Source organism: Ischnura elegans, chromosome 3 (genome assembly GCF_921293095.1).
Source record: "Ischnura elegans chromosome 3, ioIscEleg1.1, whole genome shotgun sequence".
In the NCBI taxonomy this organism is placed as follows: domain Eukaryota; kingdom Metazoa; phylum Arthropoda; class Insecta; order Odonata; family Coenagrionidae; genus Ischnura; species Ischnura elegans.
In genome coordinates this window covers 125,786,217-125,802,620 of record NC_060248.1, presented here as the reverse complement: position 1 = coordinate 125,802,620, position 16,404 = coordinate 125,786,217, and the positions used below count along the sequence as shown (strand labels likewise).

The 16,404-nt window shown below is 38.7% G+C and overlaps 1 protein-coding gene across 2 annotated transcripts in view; it reads right to left on the bottom strand.

Annotated features, from left to right (window-relative positions):
* Positions 1-10,339, bottom strand: part of LOC124156548 (14-3-3 protein epsilon) — a 30,191-nt gene extending 19,852 nt beyond the window's left edge. Inside the window, exon 1 of one of the 2 annotated variants that reach the window (XM_046531155.1) lies at positions 10,172-10,339. In XM_046531155.1, coding sequence (XP_046387111.1) covers positions 10,172-10,235 — 64 coding nt within the window. In that variant the 5' untranslated portion in view covers positions 10,236-10,339. Of the gene's footprint in view, positions 1-9,207; positions 9,254-10,171 lie in introns of those variants that run through there. The other variant, XM_046531156.1, reaches the window with a different exon arrangement.
* Positions 10,340-16,404: the final 6,065 nt, after the last annotated feature.

Below are 16,404 nucleotides of genomic sequence, written 5' to 3'. Positions count from 1 at the left end.
ATATGATTCACTCCCGTACAAAAAAAGTTGACACAATGGAGATGAAAATTGTCTAACTACGTTTAAAGTCCTCGTTGAGGTGACACACTCGAGTTCCACCCATCCCAGGGTTATAAACTAACTACTAACAGGGACATAACATAACAGCCCATCAAGGCCATGTGTAAGGAAGGACCCAGAAGGAGAATTAAGTTTTTGCCACTAAGGAATGATTTTCAAGTGAAGGGGGGGATAGCATTTTTCAAGGTCAGAAGCAAAAATAAGATCACAAATTTTGTACAGCAAAGGATGACCGGAAAACATATTACTCAAGATACATGCGAAAACTGTTATATTGTTTAGTTTTATTCTTAATTTTGTCTCCTCTCAATCCCTTGTTTACCACCACTTATAATTGGATGCCTCTCTCCCCAGTCAAGCTGACAACTACCTGTGCTTCATAATATCGCATGAAATACCCACGGAATACCCAAAACACACGCACGGAATACCCAAAAATGGCTCTCCATGTGACCACAAAACAAAAGACATTGCCGCTATCATGACACTACAAAAGTTATGACAACCGTATTCAGGAAATCTCAATCGACCGCCTTCATCCTCAGTCCACCACCAGTCATTCTGTGTAACTTCCATCATCAACTCATTCCACTTAATGCAAGATACATTTATAAAATACACAAATAAAACTGAAGGACACCTTATGTGTTGTTAATAGTCTCGTATCCAAGTTTTTATATACCCTTATTCGTAAAAACAAATAACTTCTTCCAGGGGACTGAGGTTTAGGGTCGCAATTTCAAATTTGCCAAGCAAACAGCATACGCATTTAGGTCACGATCAACAGTTATGTTTCGTAAAATCACGAGTATGATGGATAATCCATACATTTATCATGGTTTCACAACACATATTAATCCATTCACAAAACCTACATTGTTGTCATCCTTTATCACTGAAAACAAATTTAGAGACTAACTATGCAAAATTTTAGATTTCCATGATCTTTTGATTTGATTTATGAATAAAACAACAGGTCTGTGCCTTACGTAGTAGCGAAGGCTTCACGCCTATATTTTTATCCACCACACTACAGGTGGTAAAACTGTACTTGGGGCTATCACTTTTTGCATTTAAGTTACTAGAACTGAACAAAAAAAGGCTAACTACAGGTGATGCAGACATAAAATTACTACCTCCAATATAATGTTTATAAATACAAGTACAGTACACCCTAATTATGATGGCTTCCACACATGATCCGAGCTAATTTCACGCACTCTTTTAAACTTCGTATTTTAACTATTTGTTTTCCTAGTACAGAAAGTCTACCATCGTATACTTCTACACTTTCTTGATTACCAAAACATATTTATAAAATAACAGTATTTGCGTAGATTCCTCATCCACAAATAATGAAGATAAACCTCATTATGGACTTCCCTATACCATCTGAAATGGATTAATATCATAAAATGAGTGTCTAGAGCATATATGGAAGAAAATTTTGGGGGATTTTATCACTCCAATAACATTTGCTCTTGCAAAGTGTAAAAAAAAAAAAAAAAAACAGAAAAACAGCAGTAAATTGTTAATTATATACTCCCACTGAAATGGATAGAAAAGTGCAGCTGTAGTATTCACCAAGGAAACTGGGGTTTATTTTTACCCAATCAAAATTTATTTTCAAATCACACAAATTTAATTACTGGTGTAAAGCATAATAGTCTTTGAGTATATTTCCATTGAAATATATCCAAGCACATGAAGACCATTATCCAAGACAAATATGAGATTTTTTTCCCCATTAGGGTGTCGTCCCGTGAAAACAAATTTATAATATGTTCCTGACTGCTGGCAAAGGCAGCTTTCCAAGGCTACTTCTACTCAAAATGCATGATCAGATTATATGTTGCTGGAAACACAAGAGCAGATAGATCTTCTCCTTGTTAAAATTTTCAATTTTTTTTGCAATTTTTCAGCATCACACCATTACCTCTGAACTTATCATTCAACTTTATCTACCATAAAAGTCATCGCTATAGCCATAGAAAAAGTGAGAGTAATAGGACCATCGACACCGACAATTTCACACTCGTTCTAATGAAAAATATTATACTATGGAGATACTTGTCAACCTAGAAAGCAGTATAAGGGATTACTACTCAAAGAGGAAACAATATTGCTTCGGAAGGAAAACCACTACCAATAACTACCAATGGGATAATTCTGTATCTACTACGTCCAATGTTAACAGTTAACCACTGCTTTGATAACTGAGGAACAATTTTTTACTTTTCTATCACAAACTGAATGACAACAAGCAAGTTTAGCCAGTTTGTGAAAAATCAACGGGGTTCCCCAACTTCCAATCGTGTTTCTTTCTTCATTTTCCTACCTTTTTTCACTTTATACCTTTGGAAAAGCAGTCATACACTGGGATCTTTTTTGATAAACGCAGCAAGGCATAAAAAACTGAGTAAATATGTACAATTACAACACTACCCTGCCATTTATGCAACAAAACGCCCACTCGGCAACTAGAACCAGTAACTCTCAATGCATTCAAACAACTAGAAATGGCCCACAGGGTATTTTGTAGATGCAGATGAACTATCTTCTTTTTACTGCACTTAAAGGAAACCTTGACAATAGGGTCATTCCATGTCAGTTCACCCAGGCATGGCACCCACCGACTCGGATTTTAATGAAATTTTTGTCACTAGCTGCTATCACCTATCTAATGACCCATGTAAAATATTTCCTCTCTCACTCTCATAGTTTGCAAGATATGAGGAGTCGAAGTTTGAGATGTTGGCTCAGAAGTGGTGCTCGTGGGAGTCAAATTCCAGAGTGCAGGGCACAGGGTAAAAATTCATAACTCAGAAACCACATAATATATTTGAATGAAATTTTGACCCCTTGTCTATCCAAGTACATAGCTTCCATAGTAATATCTTTTATTCCCCTTGCATTGTTACGTTAGCCAAAATAATGTCAACAGTTGTTAATTAGCCGATTTTTTTAGCTCAAAAACATTACTTCATATTTCCAGAATTATCACCAAAAGGCACAGCAGTTAACTCATCCAATTTTTTTTTAAATTGAAGGTTAATATGTGCTCCAATATACTGTGAAATAAAAATGGTGGTGTTTTGACTGCCACCATGAGTATTTCAGGTTTTACTTTTTTTTCTGCCCCCGTGAGAGGGATTTTGGACACGTACTGTAAGATAATGAGTATAAGTGTATCCATACCTTCATGAGGATATATTTGAAATATTGGTCAGTAAATGTAAGACCAAACATGTAGTCTAGTGAATGTGGCTCTTGTTCATACAATTGTTTTTAATAACAATACTTGGCTTGTGGCAGCTGAGGGGAAAAGAGTCCAAATGGCTCAGAAATGTGAAATGATGCTTTTTTCCTGGAATTTACCCATTTTTCAAGTGTTTAGTTTATGGAAAAATTGGTATCAAAATACATTCGACTGTTACTGTGCATTAGAGGATAAATGGAAATACTAATTTAAATAAAATTATTTAAATAATACACTTCAATGTGTTTAAGGCATCTCCTGAACATCTCTGGAGGCTCTCACGGGCAACTAGACGCTTAACAGTACCACCAATTCCATCACATGGGGATTTTCCATATGGGTGCATAAATTTCACTTTCACATCATGTTCTTCCTCATGTTTAGAAATCACTAATCCAAAAAACCAGTGGTCATCATAAGCACATGCAATGTACAAGTTTGTTAAGATCTGTGAAAAAGTGATTAAATGAGTCCCGCTGAACTGGAGTTGTACAAAGTTAGCCTCACTTTCACAGAAGAAGTATGGTCTTCCAGACCCTTGGTGATGGAAGAGCTGGCAGAGCAAATGGTATTACTTTTGGTCGTATTACCTTACTAAATGGTAGGTTGTCACCAATATCCACATTCCTTGATGGCAACTGGAGTATTAAATTTCTATTTCACTGGGAGAGATAATGCTGGCATTATGTGCCCTTCTCCCCTGCCTCACATATGATTGTATTACATGACAAACTTGAGAAGGTAATACAATCCCACCTATTCAGCCTCACTTTCCAGTGTTATTCCATCTCCCCAAGGAATAAGAGAATTAAGTGCAACCTCTACATTAGGAAGAATAAAATGTTTCAATGTATCACAGTGAGGGCATTATAAATCAAAATAGATTCTAGGGTACCACTTTTAGTCTTCTGCCAAGTCTTCTTGTGTGAAGATGCTCCATGCGTGTCCAAGTTTATTCTGTGTGTACGATCAGTGTATATTTACCAGTACATTAATTGTGTGTGCTATGAGTTAGGCGAAGCTGCTCATCGTGAACTTCAACATTAAAAAAGGTTAGTGTCTCCACTATGCTTCAAAATGAGCAAATTGTTGAACTGTGCAGCATTGGAAAAGTAACTGCATCTGATTGCCTCAAAAAAAGCTACACACCAGTGGTGCAACTGAACAAAATTGAGATCATGAGTATGCTTCAAAAACAGCTGTTATCTCTCAGAAGTGGTGTACCTGGGGAAGTCCTATTCAATGTCTGCGAACATCACAGAATATACTATTTGAAAAAGTATGAAACCTACCAAATATATTGTCTTGATCCTTTTAAGAGCCACAAGAAGAAAATATCAAAATCACTGAGAAATGCAAGTCTTGAATTTGCAGAAAAGGCCTGTAAAATCCCAACTCTTCGGAAATTAGTGCCAGGAATGAAAATATGCCAGCCATGTAGGGAGGAAGTACAGAAACAATCCAGGTTTGGAAATGAGCTTTCTGATGTTGAAGCAGTAGATAAAGACAGCAATGATAGTATTTTGAATTTTCAAACAACAGTATCCCAAGAAAAATCAACTGAGCTACTTAACAGAACACTGCAAGATATAGAGGTGTCACCTTTAAAATTTCATGGCATATCATCTCACAGAAGGTCAACCTACACTAAAAGGAAAGTAGAGTCAGCATGCAGTAATTTTAAAAGGAAAGTTAAAAGAGTTCTTGATAAAGAATTATCTCCAGAAAAGGATGACCCAAAACTCCCAAAAGAACTACTTCAGAAAGTTCATGATATGGATGTGCTCATAGACTTAATCAAACAAAAAGTTGACACATCAAGCACTCATCAAGGAAAGGTACATCTGTTATCATTGGTACCAACTTCATGGAGCAGGAAGAAAGTAATGGAAGAGTTTCATGTGTGTGAGTACACTGCCTGCCAAGCAAGAGAACGTTTTAGAGACAATGGAAAATTAGCTGCACCTGAATTGAGAAAAGGGAAGGCAAAAATAAAACATTACAATTAGTTAGGACTTTCTATGAAAGTGATGAGTACTCCAGAATGATGCCTGGAAAGAAAGATTCCATTAGTATCTCCAAAAATGTACATGTTCAGAAGAGATTATTACTTGCTAACTTGAAGGAATTGTATTCCACTTTTAAATTTGACTTCCCCAGAATTAAAATTGGCTTTTCTAAATTCTGAGGCACAAGGGAATGAGGATGAGGCACAAGGGTATCACTGGACAAGTGATAGTTGTACGGTACACCCTGTTGTGATTTATACTCAAGATCACCTGACTAAACAGCTTATTATTTCCAGTTAATGCATCTTGTCAGATGATTTGGAGCATGATGTAGCTTTTGTTTATGAAACCCAAAAAATAATATTTTGCTTTGTTAAGGAAAAATTTACTTTAGTAAAAAAAATTGAGTTACTTTAGTGATGGTTGTGCAGGACGGTACAAGAACTGCAAAAATTTTCTCAATCTTTGCAAGCATTACCAGGATTTCTCCTTAATGTCATCATGGACATTCTTTGCTACAAGCCATGGAAAATCCCCATGTGATGGAATTGGTGGTATTGTTAAGCGTTTAGTTGCCCGTGAGAGCCTCCAGAGATGTTCAGGAGATGCCTTAAACACATTGAAGTGTATTATTTAAATAATTTTATTTAAATTAGTATTTCCATTTATCCTCTAATGCACAGTAACAGTATAATGTATTTTGATACCAATTTTTCCATAAACCAAACACTTGAAAAATGGGTAAATTCCAGGAAAAAAAGCATCATTTCACATTTCTGAGCCATTTGGACTCTTTTCCCCTCAGCTGCCACAAGACAAGTATTGTTATTAAAAACAATTGCATGAACAAGAGCCACATTCACTAGACTACATGTTTGGTCTTACATTTACTGACCAATATTTCAAATATATCCTCATGAAGGTATGGATACACTTATACTCATTATCTTACAGTACGTGTCCAAAATCCCTCTCACGGGGGCAGAAAAAAAAGTAAAACCTGAAATACTCATGGTGGCAGTCAAAACACCACCATTTTTATTTCACAGTATATTGGAGCACATATTAACCTTCAATTTAAAAAAAAATTGGATGAGTTAACTGCTGTGCCTTTTGGTGATAATTCTGGAAATATGAAGTAATGTTTTTGAGCTAAAAAAATCGGCTAATTAACAACTGTTGACATCATTTTGGCTAACGTAACAATGCAAGGGGAATAAAAGATATTACTATGGAAGCTATGTACTTGGATAGACAAGGGGTCAAAATTTCATTCAAATATATTATGTGGTTTCTGAGTTATGAATTTTTACCCTGTGCCCTGCACTCTGGAATTTGACTCCCACGAGCACCACTTCTGAGCCAACATCTCAAACTTTGACTCCTCATGTCTTGCAAACTATGAGAGTGAGAGAGGAAATATTTTACATGGGTCATTAGATAGGTGATAGCAGCTAGTGACAAAAATTTCATTAAAATCCGAGTCGGTGGGTGTCATTTTGAAAATTTCTGGGTGATTTGACGTGGAATGACCCAATAGCCAACTTTCCCTAACCACTAAAAGCCCTGATATATGGATAAATAGCCCTTAATATTGGTTCCACATGATATGCTACACCTACACATCTCAATTCATAAGTGTCATGGCAAAAATGTGATTGGTTCACAATTTGCTACAACTAATTTTGAAGTTAAGCTTCCCTCAAACAACAGTAAAAATTTTAACCTTAGGATATCATTCATAATTTACAGGAGAGCAGGGAGTTTGAGACACCACCAATTACGTTCTTCACAACCTATACCATCATTTCCTCAGGATTTCATTTATAACCAAACAAAATATTACATCCACAGGTCAACAGTCTGACACCTCATGATTCTGGAAAAACATATCCAGAATTAAAATAAACCATGCCTAGTGTAAATTTCATATATAATCTCTAATGTAAAGGCCACATGGTCAAGTTTAGTTCATTAACATTGTGATCACAGGAAAATAATGTAACCAGTTGCTATATAAGTCTATCAACTCAGAAGCATCGAAGTCAGATCTGATACTTTTATCTTATCTCTTACTAACTACATCATCATTATTCTGGCACCAAGTCCGATTATGTCACATTAATTTCCTAAAATCTAACCTACAAAAATTAGAACTCACTATTCTCGAATAGATGGATACAATAGAATCTCATACTTCAATATAAATGATTCATTACTATTACATTAGGTGGACCCAAGGAACAGAATGAGAAATTCTTCTGCTGCTGCAGCAATACATTCTCTCCTAATTCGGGGGATTGATGGGCATATAATAATGTAGGAATAAAAAAATTCGGGCACATGAGAACAATGGATCGTCGCAAATCTAGTCAGACGAAGACGACAGGCGATGGCCGTTTTCTGGGGTGGACGAGGCAGGGGTGATGGAGAGGGAGGGGTAACCCCCTTCCACCCAGCCTCCCACCACGCCACCGTCCTAAGCAGCCTTTACGTCTCGCAGAATACCGAGAAAATCAATACCAGTAGGGCGCGCCGTTACCATGGCAACAAATTGTTTGCCCGTGCCGGTGCCGCCTCAGTCCCCCAAGGTTTTCGGAAAATTCTTTGAGGTTTCATTCTCACACATTTAACATGCAACAAACTTCTACAAACAGACTAGAGCCGGCACATTGATAAAAATACACCCGCCTCCCAACATCCAATAGGTGATTTCGGCCCCATCACCGCTCGAGATAAGCGGCGTAAGAGCGAAACAGCTTCGCGAAGGAAATGACGTCATACACCGGCGATATTAAAATGACGGTATCGAGAGCTCGAGATATCGGGCAATTGGATAGATGAGGGAAAGGATAACAAGAAAATAATAGAAATTTCTCAGCACAAGGCACTTTACGATCGAGTTCGGCTTGGATCACGTCAATCCGACAGTTGCCGAACTGATGAGTACGACGAAACATTGACTTCAGTCGGGGATTTCCCAGAATACGGCTACCGTGGGTCGCAGCAAAAAGGAAGTTGGGTGTGAGAGAAAGAAATTCCTAGCCCATCACGTCACTCGCGACCACGCCTCGACAGACATCACGCGTGGTCGTATGCCACGTGACGTCGAGTGCGAGTCTCCCAGTTCTCCAACCAGCTAAGTCTGTCATTGACCGCACCAATGCCTTCAGGATAAACGATGCCGGTTGCCCATGAGAAATTTGAAGCGATGGAAGACGCCGAACTATTAACGTGAATCGAAGAAATACTTCCCGCACTACCACATGCACCGATTCTATTTTAATAATAAAATTTAGAAATAGTTCCTCGTTGATTCACCAATGCGGTCAGGTCAATTGTTTAAGAATTCCCTCGCAACAAGTCATTATCGTGACAGGATTAACTGAACTTTCTGCAATAATTTAACTGTTATAATTCACAAAAATATAAGAAGCCCTCCATTCAAATATAAAAGGAGTTAGAAAATACTTCATTTCCTAATTTCGCGAGCGAGAGAACCTACAACCACACGAAGTTACCGTCGGGTGGTAAGCGCGTCAGCTTCGTGCAGATCAATAGCAGCCGCCAGAAGGGCGTCCCACTGAGACATGCCATACCGGCCGCGAGCAATTTCTGAGCCAGAGAAACCTTGGTAACTAATCAGCAATCAGTTCGCATTCATCCATGCATTTGATGGCTCGAACAAATGATTTCTCCTCTCTCTGAAATTCGTGTCGATGCTATCCTCACTTTCTCACCAAGCGCGGATAAGATCTATGAGAAAACAATTCATTCTTAATTCGGAATTCAAAAATTACTGATATTCACTACAACTGGACGCAACAAATTACACCTTCGTCGCCCACTCTTACTATCCCGTGATACCAGACAGCTCACCTTGATTTCTGGAGGCCGCAAATAGTTCCATCAAGTAATACGACACCGTATGACCCGATTATCAACGATGCTTAACTTTCGCCTGCAAGCTTATTACCAGGAAAAATAAAAATATGAAAGGAACACAATCGTTAATTCTCACATGATAAAATATGACGAATGTGAAATGTGGGCACTGACCAAATCCCAAACTAACTAGAATCAACTTCACGCTTTGACAATCACCCGCAACGAGCTACCAAGGGTATTAGTGAACGCCTACCGTGATATTCATTACTGCGCTCATTAACTACGACGGTTTACCTACACTTTATAATATACAATGAAGATCACAGTCGACCAATGCATTACTCGCCACACCCAGGATTCACTGAAATTGATGACTACTGCCACTCATGCCATCGATAACCCTCACTCATTTCCCTCCCATCACCTCAGCAATAAAAGAACATCATTGATGTAAGCGAAATTCACCACCATACTGAAACACGATAAAATGAACGACATAGTGCATTAACCAAAGAACTATGGAACACTTCAGAGCAGGGGCGGATAAGTGCTATCAATAGTTCGATACAAAAATTATATAATAGCAATCAGATTGTCCGTATACACACGATTCGAAAACGAAGGAATAAAACACTTCACAATGTTTAATACTCTTCACCGTAGCCGACGCAATGATACAGTACCGTTTATACAATTGTTAACACATCACAAATTGTTACACCGCAACCATCGAAGCTGACCACTCATACCTTAAAAATGAAATTGCGAACCCGCTAAAAACAGCCGTATACAAAAACATTAAATAATAAAGGGTGAAATCCCTCACTACAGAACCTTCACACACATAATGTCAAACTCGACCATAGCGGCAGCGTCAATCGTACACTGCATCGGCACATTTTAAAATGGGAAATGCCAACAATGTGGTAATCCTGCACACAATTGATATACATACCGTCATATCTTTCAGCCTGCTCTGCTAATTTCGCCTTATAAACGTTATCATCCCTTTCTGACATGACGGATGAATTAGGATTTCACACTCCGTGAAGAAGACACTTCCTATGAACACGTAAGATGGCCGCGCCCGCGAACTCCTTAGATGGCGCCGTAACACATAGGTTTAAGTGTAACCTTCCGCCTTACAAACTAGTCACCATGAAAACAAGTAATTTTGACGCCAAATACGAAACAAGAAGCCGTTCACTTCCTTAAATTAAATAAAAAATATATTCTTTATCATATGATGTCTCACTTAATTTAATAATGTCATCCAATAAACAATTCCTTCAGCTCTGAGTATTCTCGAAATGACATGGAGGAATAATATCATACATGGATTGGTACCGAAAATTTTCAGATGGCCTTACAAAACTTTCGGAATTTTTTCAAACGAATAAAAAAGCCAATTAAAAATTTCTAAACATAAATTATGACCAAATGCAGCGTCCTGGACTTGCTCGAACCCCTCGAACCCAATAATTGATTAAAAGATTATGGCCTGATCGAGCGCCATCTCGCCATATAACGCATCAACTACAATTATGCAACCAGGCTTATTACACTGTATTACACGACCTGAGCGATCGGAGCTCGTACTGTAGCCTCAATCTATTGACGTGCATAATTATTGTAGGGCCTCTAAATATGCCATGGCCTTGATCTCACAGTAATTGAGACCTTGGGCCTTGCCCGCAATTTTTAGATCTTAATCGTGGCAATAGTAATATCAATGACTCGGTATGGATTTTTTTGTGGTCGCATGTAGTTTTCATCATGGACCTAAAGACTTCAGAGCTCATCGGCGTGGGAGGACTTTTTCCACTTCGCTCGCCACCTACAAAACCACTAGGTTCCCATCCCATAAAATATTTATATTTCCTCAGGGATTTCGGTTCGTTCTGTGGGCACACTGATATAACCAGTGATGGCATAGGATCTCTTACTTCGCGGCCAATTTCTGCCACATTTCGTCCATTGGACGAAGTTCGGAGTTTTATGTTGGGGGTGGGGGCAGCAAACCTGCCAGGGGTTAAGGGGCTATGGAACACGGCCTCCGGTGGAACCGGGGATATTCCATTGTCCCTACGAGTTCCCAGAAAATTTGTTTTAATAAGTCTCTGAAACAGCATTTTAAGTACCACCTAAGACTAAAATGTATTTTAACTTTTTATGTTTTAGTTTTATTGTACTTGAATGTACAGGATTCGTACTTTTTTCGGAAAAATTACCGTTTCATTTAGCGCCAGGAATTTCGTTCGGGGGGGTCCAAAACCAGGGGGGGAAAGTTTTTGAAAAACAGAGTACTAATTAATGGGTTTTAACTAATTTTAACACTTTTCATAATCGAAAAAACTTCATTTGTTGTAGAAATATTTTGTAGATTTATGATTTTTCAATATTTTGTTTTCTTTTATGAAGGCAAATAATTGTGTTTTTATATTAAGGGGGGGGGGGGGGTGTCCGGACCCTAGGCTATTGCTAAAATCACTCATCAGGGTTTGAATCGCTATTGATTTTTAAAATGCACCCACGTTGGAACTTCGTTGTCATTATAATGAGAATCTGCACCTTGCTACATAGTCAAAAACAACGATAATGCTTCCCAAATATGAATATCACGAAGATTCAAGCGTAGTTGACATGTGTTTGTACCTACTCTACCTCGCACCCAAGGAAGTACTTCCTCCCACAATGTAAGCTGAGAAAAATGCGCGGCAGTCTACTGCTTAAAAGGACGGTAGAGAAGCCATTTCCGAAGAACATTTGAACGACTTCTAAGTAAGTAAGCAGGGTATTCATATGCTTACAGGCCCGATGGCGTAACAATTGGTCTTTCTCGCGGGTTTCTGTTTCTGACGCATTAATAACAAGCAAGGCGAGCAGGGGATGAGGGTCCACGGGTTAAACTCCCCCGAAATGCCTTGGAATTGGAAGCTACAAACCCCTCAAACAATAAGTAAACCCCTCCACCTAAATTAACCCTCCCCCGCGAAAAAAAAATTCAGCCTGAGGCTCATTGTTAGATAACAATTTTTCAAAGTTTCCTTTTCGGCTTGGTCCACAGAGAGTGTATTAATTTTATTTAATCGTTGATAATGATATTAATCATTCATGACATCTGAAATCATAGTGTTTGTTACCATAAGTATCCAATTAATTAGCATGTCAATAGCGATATAATACTGGTAAACCATACGTCTCTGCAGATGTTCCCGGCCTATTCGGGAGCTGCAGCGAATGCCCTCGTCCATTCAACATGCAGCAACTAGATTACTAATACCGACCTGCCGTTTTCCTGAGAGATCTTGATTTTGTATCGCGCTTGAACCTTCTGACAAGCCCGTTAGGTCTAAGGTTTCCGCGGCGTTCCTCCATGTGAGTCTCGGCTTTCGGGCGTTCCTCCGCGTTGAGTTGTCCATCGGTGACGACAATTTCTCCATATTTCTGGGTTCAGTCTTTCAGGTCGGTTCTGATCCGCCGATCCCCAAAGCACCTATATAAGACGGCCAAATTTTATGCATCGCTACTTCTGACCAGGGATGCCGAGTTATAAAAAATATTGGGGGGGCCCATACCGATGTTCCTGCCCCGGGAAATTTTATAAAATGGTGAGTTTTAAAGCTTTTTAGGAGAGCTTTTTATGACCAACATTCGATCGCTAATACCCGACTTTCGATAACTGCACACTCCGGGGAAAATTGACAAGCCTGACACATTTTTTCCTCGCCCTAATAACGAATTTTTGAGGGGGCTCGGGCCCCCTCAGGCCCCATGGAGTCGGCGCCAACGCTTCTGACCTGAAGACGCCATCAGGATGGCTGGAGGAACTGTCGTCGCCTATGAGCAACTCAACGCTGAGGAACGTCCTTCAGACAAGCCTTAGGACTCAGTAAGGACCAAGTTAGTACAAATGCACATCAAGGCATTCTCTTTTTTTTAATTTAGTCACGATGGCTCCATTTTGTAATCTAGGATTCAAAATATTGGAGTCTAGATAGCAATAGAAGGGGCTGGTGGAGGTCGTGAGTAAGTAATGGAGTGCAGTTCTTCACTTTCCGCAGTGCCCTGGTGGAAATCAACACATACCTCGCAGCATCAATCATGTGTCGGAGATCTGATTTGAGTAGACCAGTAGCTTTTAGGTATTCATCAGTCATTTTTTTTATATTAGCTGTTAAGGTGGTTTAATAAAAACCTCAATTGTGGAGCCACGTTAAATATATTTTTCCATTGTTACAGAAATTAGGGGGCGGAGCCCTCCTATACATATAAGCCGCCACTGACCAGCATTTCGCATCCTTTGCTACTTGGTTCGAGAAAATGAGGTAAAATTACCTTATATCATTATTATATAGCTATTAATAGGTTTGGAATAAAGTCATAAGGAACTGACAATAAATGAGTAGTAGTTTCGCCACACATTTCATAAGTTCATCATTTTTTTGTGAATGAGAAGGGAGTCGTGCAACGCACGGGAAGGAATCTGTATTTATTGGATCCGCTGGTGTTCCGTGAAAATTCGGATAGTGAATGAATTCGGGTCATTCCTTGAGATGATTGCAGACTACATTCCTCTTAATTCCTTGAATTTGAGAGGAATTTACATCGATTAGCTGCAAAAAAAGATTGAATCCATTTAAATTCATTCCAAATTCTCATCTAGGTTCTAACATTAAAATGTGAACCAAATCAATTAAATTTTGATGATGTACAAATTCAAGTAGTACACACCTGGAGTACACACCGGGACTAATTGGATTAAATGGAGTTATACGCCCGCAGCAAAAATCCAGAGCTGATACAAATGTTGCAGTATGAGCTAATAGTTTAAGCTCATTGCTTGCACACCGAATTTTACGGAGGTTAGCAGCGTTCATTATTTCTTTGAAGTCCTCAGAAAAAAAGTGGTGACAAGTGCGCAAATCAGGTAGGTACTATGTGTAATGCGAAAGAATGAATAAGTCACTAATGAAAGAAAGGGGTATACCGATAAAAGGGATGCTGAATTGTCGCTTAACTTCTCAGACACACCTGTTCACATTAGAAGGATGCGGTGTGCATTACATATACTTCTATGTTTTTTTATTGTTGAAAATAATATTCAATGTGAGTAATGATAAAATTTGGTCTGTGAATACTCCTTAGATGAAAATTAGAGAACCGAAATTATAGTTGGCAATTCGTGTAAAGACTATACCGCTCAGAATATGTCTATCATTTATGGCATTTTATAATTTTTCATACAGTCATTCAAACCAATCCATCGGACAAGGGTTGTGAATTTGAAAAGTTTTTCAAGTCATACCTCCTTACGAAAGGTTCAAATGTAAATCAATAGTTCTAAAAATTATTAAAACTCTACCAACGATAGAAAGATGTTTAAATGATCGCATAAGCCCCGGTCTACCCTATAGGTATATAATTTAAAATAATTCCAAATAGCAAATTATTGAAATTATCGATCATAGAGAATCGCTTAACGCTTAATATGATGGAATTATAACATATTCCAAATAAAAAACTTACTGACAATTCTCCGCAACCACCTTTATTCACGACACGACCGGTATCAAACCGGCCATGTGAATGAAGTTGTTTGCGGACAATAGGGTAGTTTCCTTCATCAAAGAAAACGAAAGGCATTGATTGCGATTCGTTACCCACCATTAGAGCATTCATAATATACTAATTATTTCGTTTTAGAAATACCGGTTTAGACGAATGGCAATGGTCCATTTTTATCCTCATTTGAAAAGGGCCAGATTGGCGCCCATGCGATGCCACTCCACGTGACGTCACAGGGACCTAGTTTCTATACGAGAAGATTGGAGTTATACATCGCCTGAGGTTACCAATGCATGCATGAGGCGCAGAGCTCAGGGAAACATGTCTTAATGATCACTTATTAAAACTGGCTAAGGTCGGAAAGTTTTCTTCATTTGATAAGGTATTAATAATCCTTATTTAAGCCAAGCGCTACCAGCCAGCAGGGTACTCAGCTACCCGCTAGCAGCCTGCGTCGTATCAGCGCTAAGCCTCGCTTCAAGGTCACCTCACAGGGCAGTAGCGGGAGCCAGACGGAGAGATTTCCCGGCATTCATACTTACGCGTCGCGTTTTCGCGCGCTTGAAATTTTTCACTTTTCATTTGATCGCGAAAAATAGATATCCTCATTTAAAACTCTAAAAGTGTGAAATACGTACTCCAGGAGTAATAATCTTTCGATTTAGGCAATAAAAAATAATAGGAAACCACCCTATTGCCAGTGTATTTTAATAAGCCATTTACAGTATCGCTTTTGAGCACGAGAATGTCGTCCTTCAATTAGCTACCCACATCACCGTCACAGGTCAACAATCCCAAGATTGGTTTGAAGAAGCTCTCCACTAAATACCCCTAAAACCCTTATGATCTTTTCACACCTTCATATTTCTCATCCATCACATAGTTCATTATCGTTTCCGCGTCTTTTATTCGAGGTCTTCCTTTTCCGCTCTTGGCATCAACTTGTCCCTCGACGATTGTCGTTATGAGGCTATCGTGTCTCAATATATTTTTCCATCAGGTAGTTCCGTCTTCTTCTCCAGGCTTTCAGCCTCTTTTGAATCCCCCTCTTTTTGGGATTTCCTCCGTCGATCCATTTTTTCTTCAACATTCTTCAATGGCAAAACATTTCGACAGCCTTAGCCCTTGATTTCTCCGCAGTTGCCATTGTCCATGTCTCACTTCCGTAGAAGAGCATACTCCATATGTAAGTTATGATAAATTTCTTCCTTACATTTAACTTTTTAGCTACTCCATTCGTCAAATTTGAAGAATTGTGTCTCCCCCCATGTAGCAGCGAGAAGTTTTGAAGATTTGTAGAAGCGAAAGATTTTAAGCCCGACGGAGAGTGCGAGAAATACGATAATTCCACGCAACACTTCAATGAGTGACGGGTACAGAAGCTATCTTTGAATATTAACTGCAATGGAAATCAGCTTATTTCTCGACTAATATCAATTTTAATATTATTTTGCAAAGAAGTATACGTCGAAATGCATTTGAATTGACATAAGAAAGTGCAAAAAAGTTAAGAAAAATATCTGAACTTGAAATATTTTCCAATCAATTAAACCTGACAGTAAGCATATTTTTTTATGGAGAAAAACCGTAAATGGAACAATTATTATACAGTGCAATGTC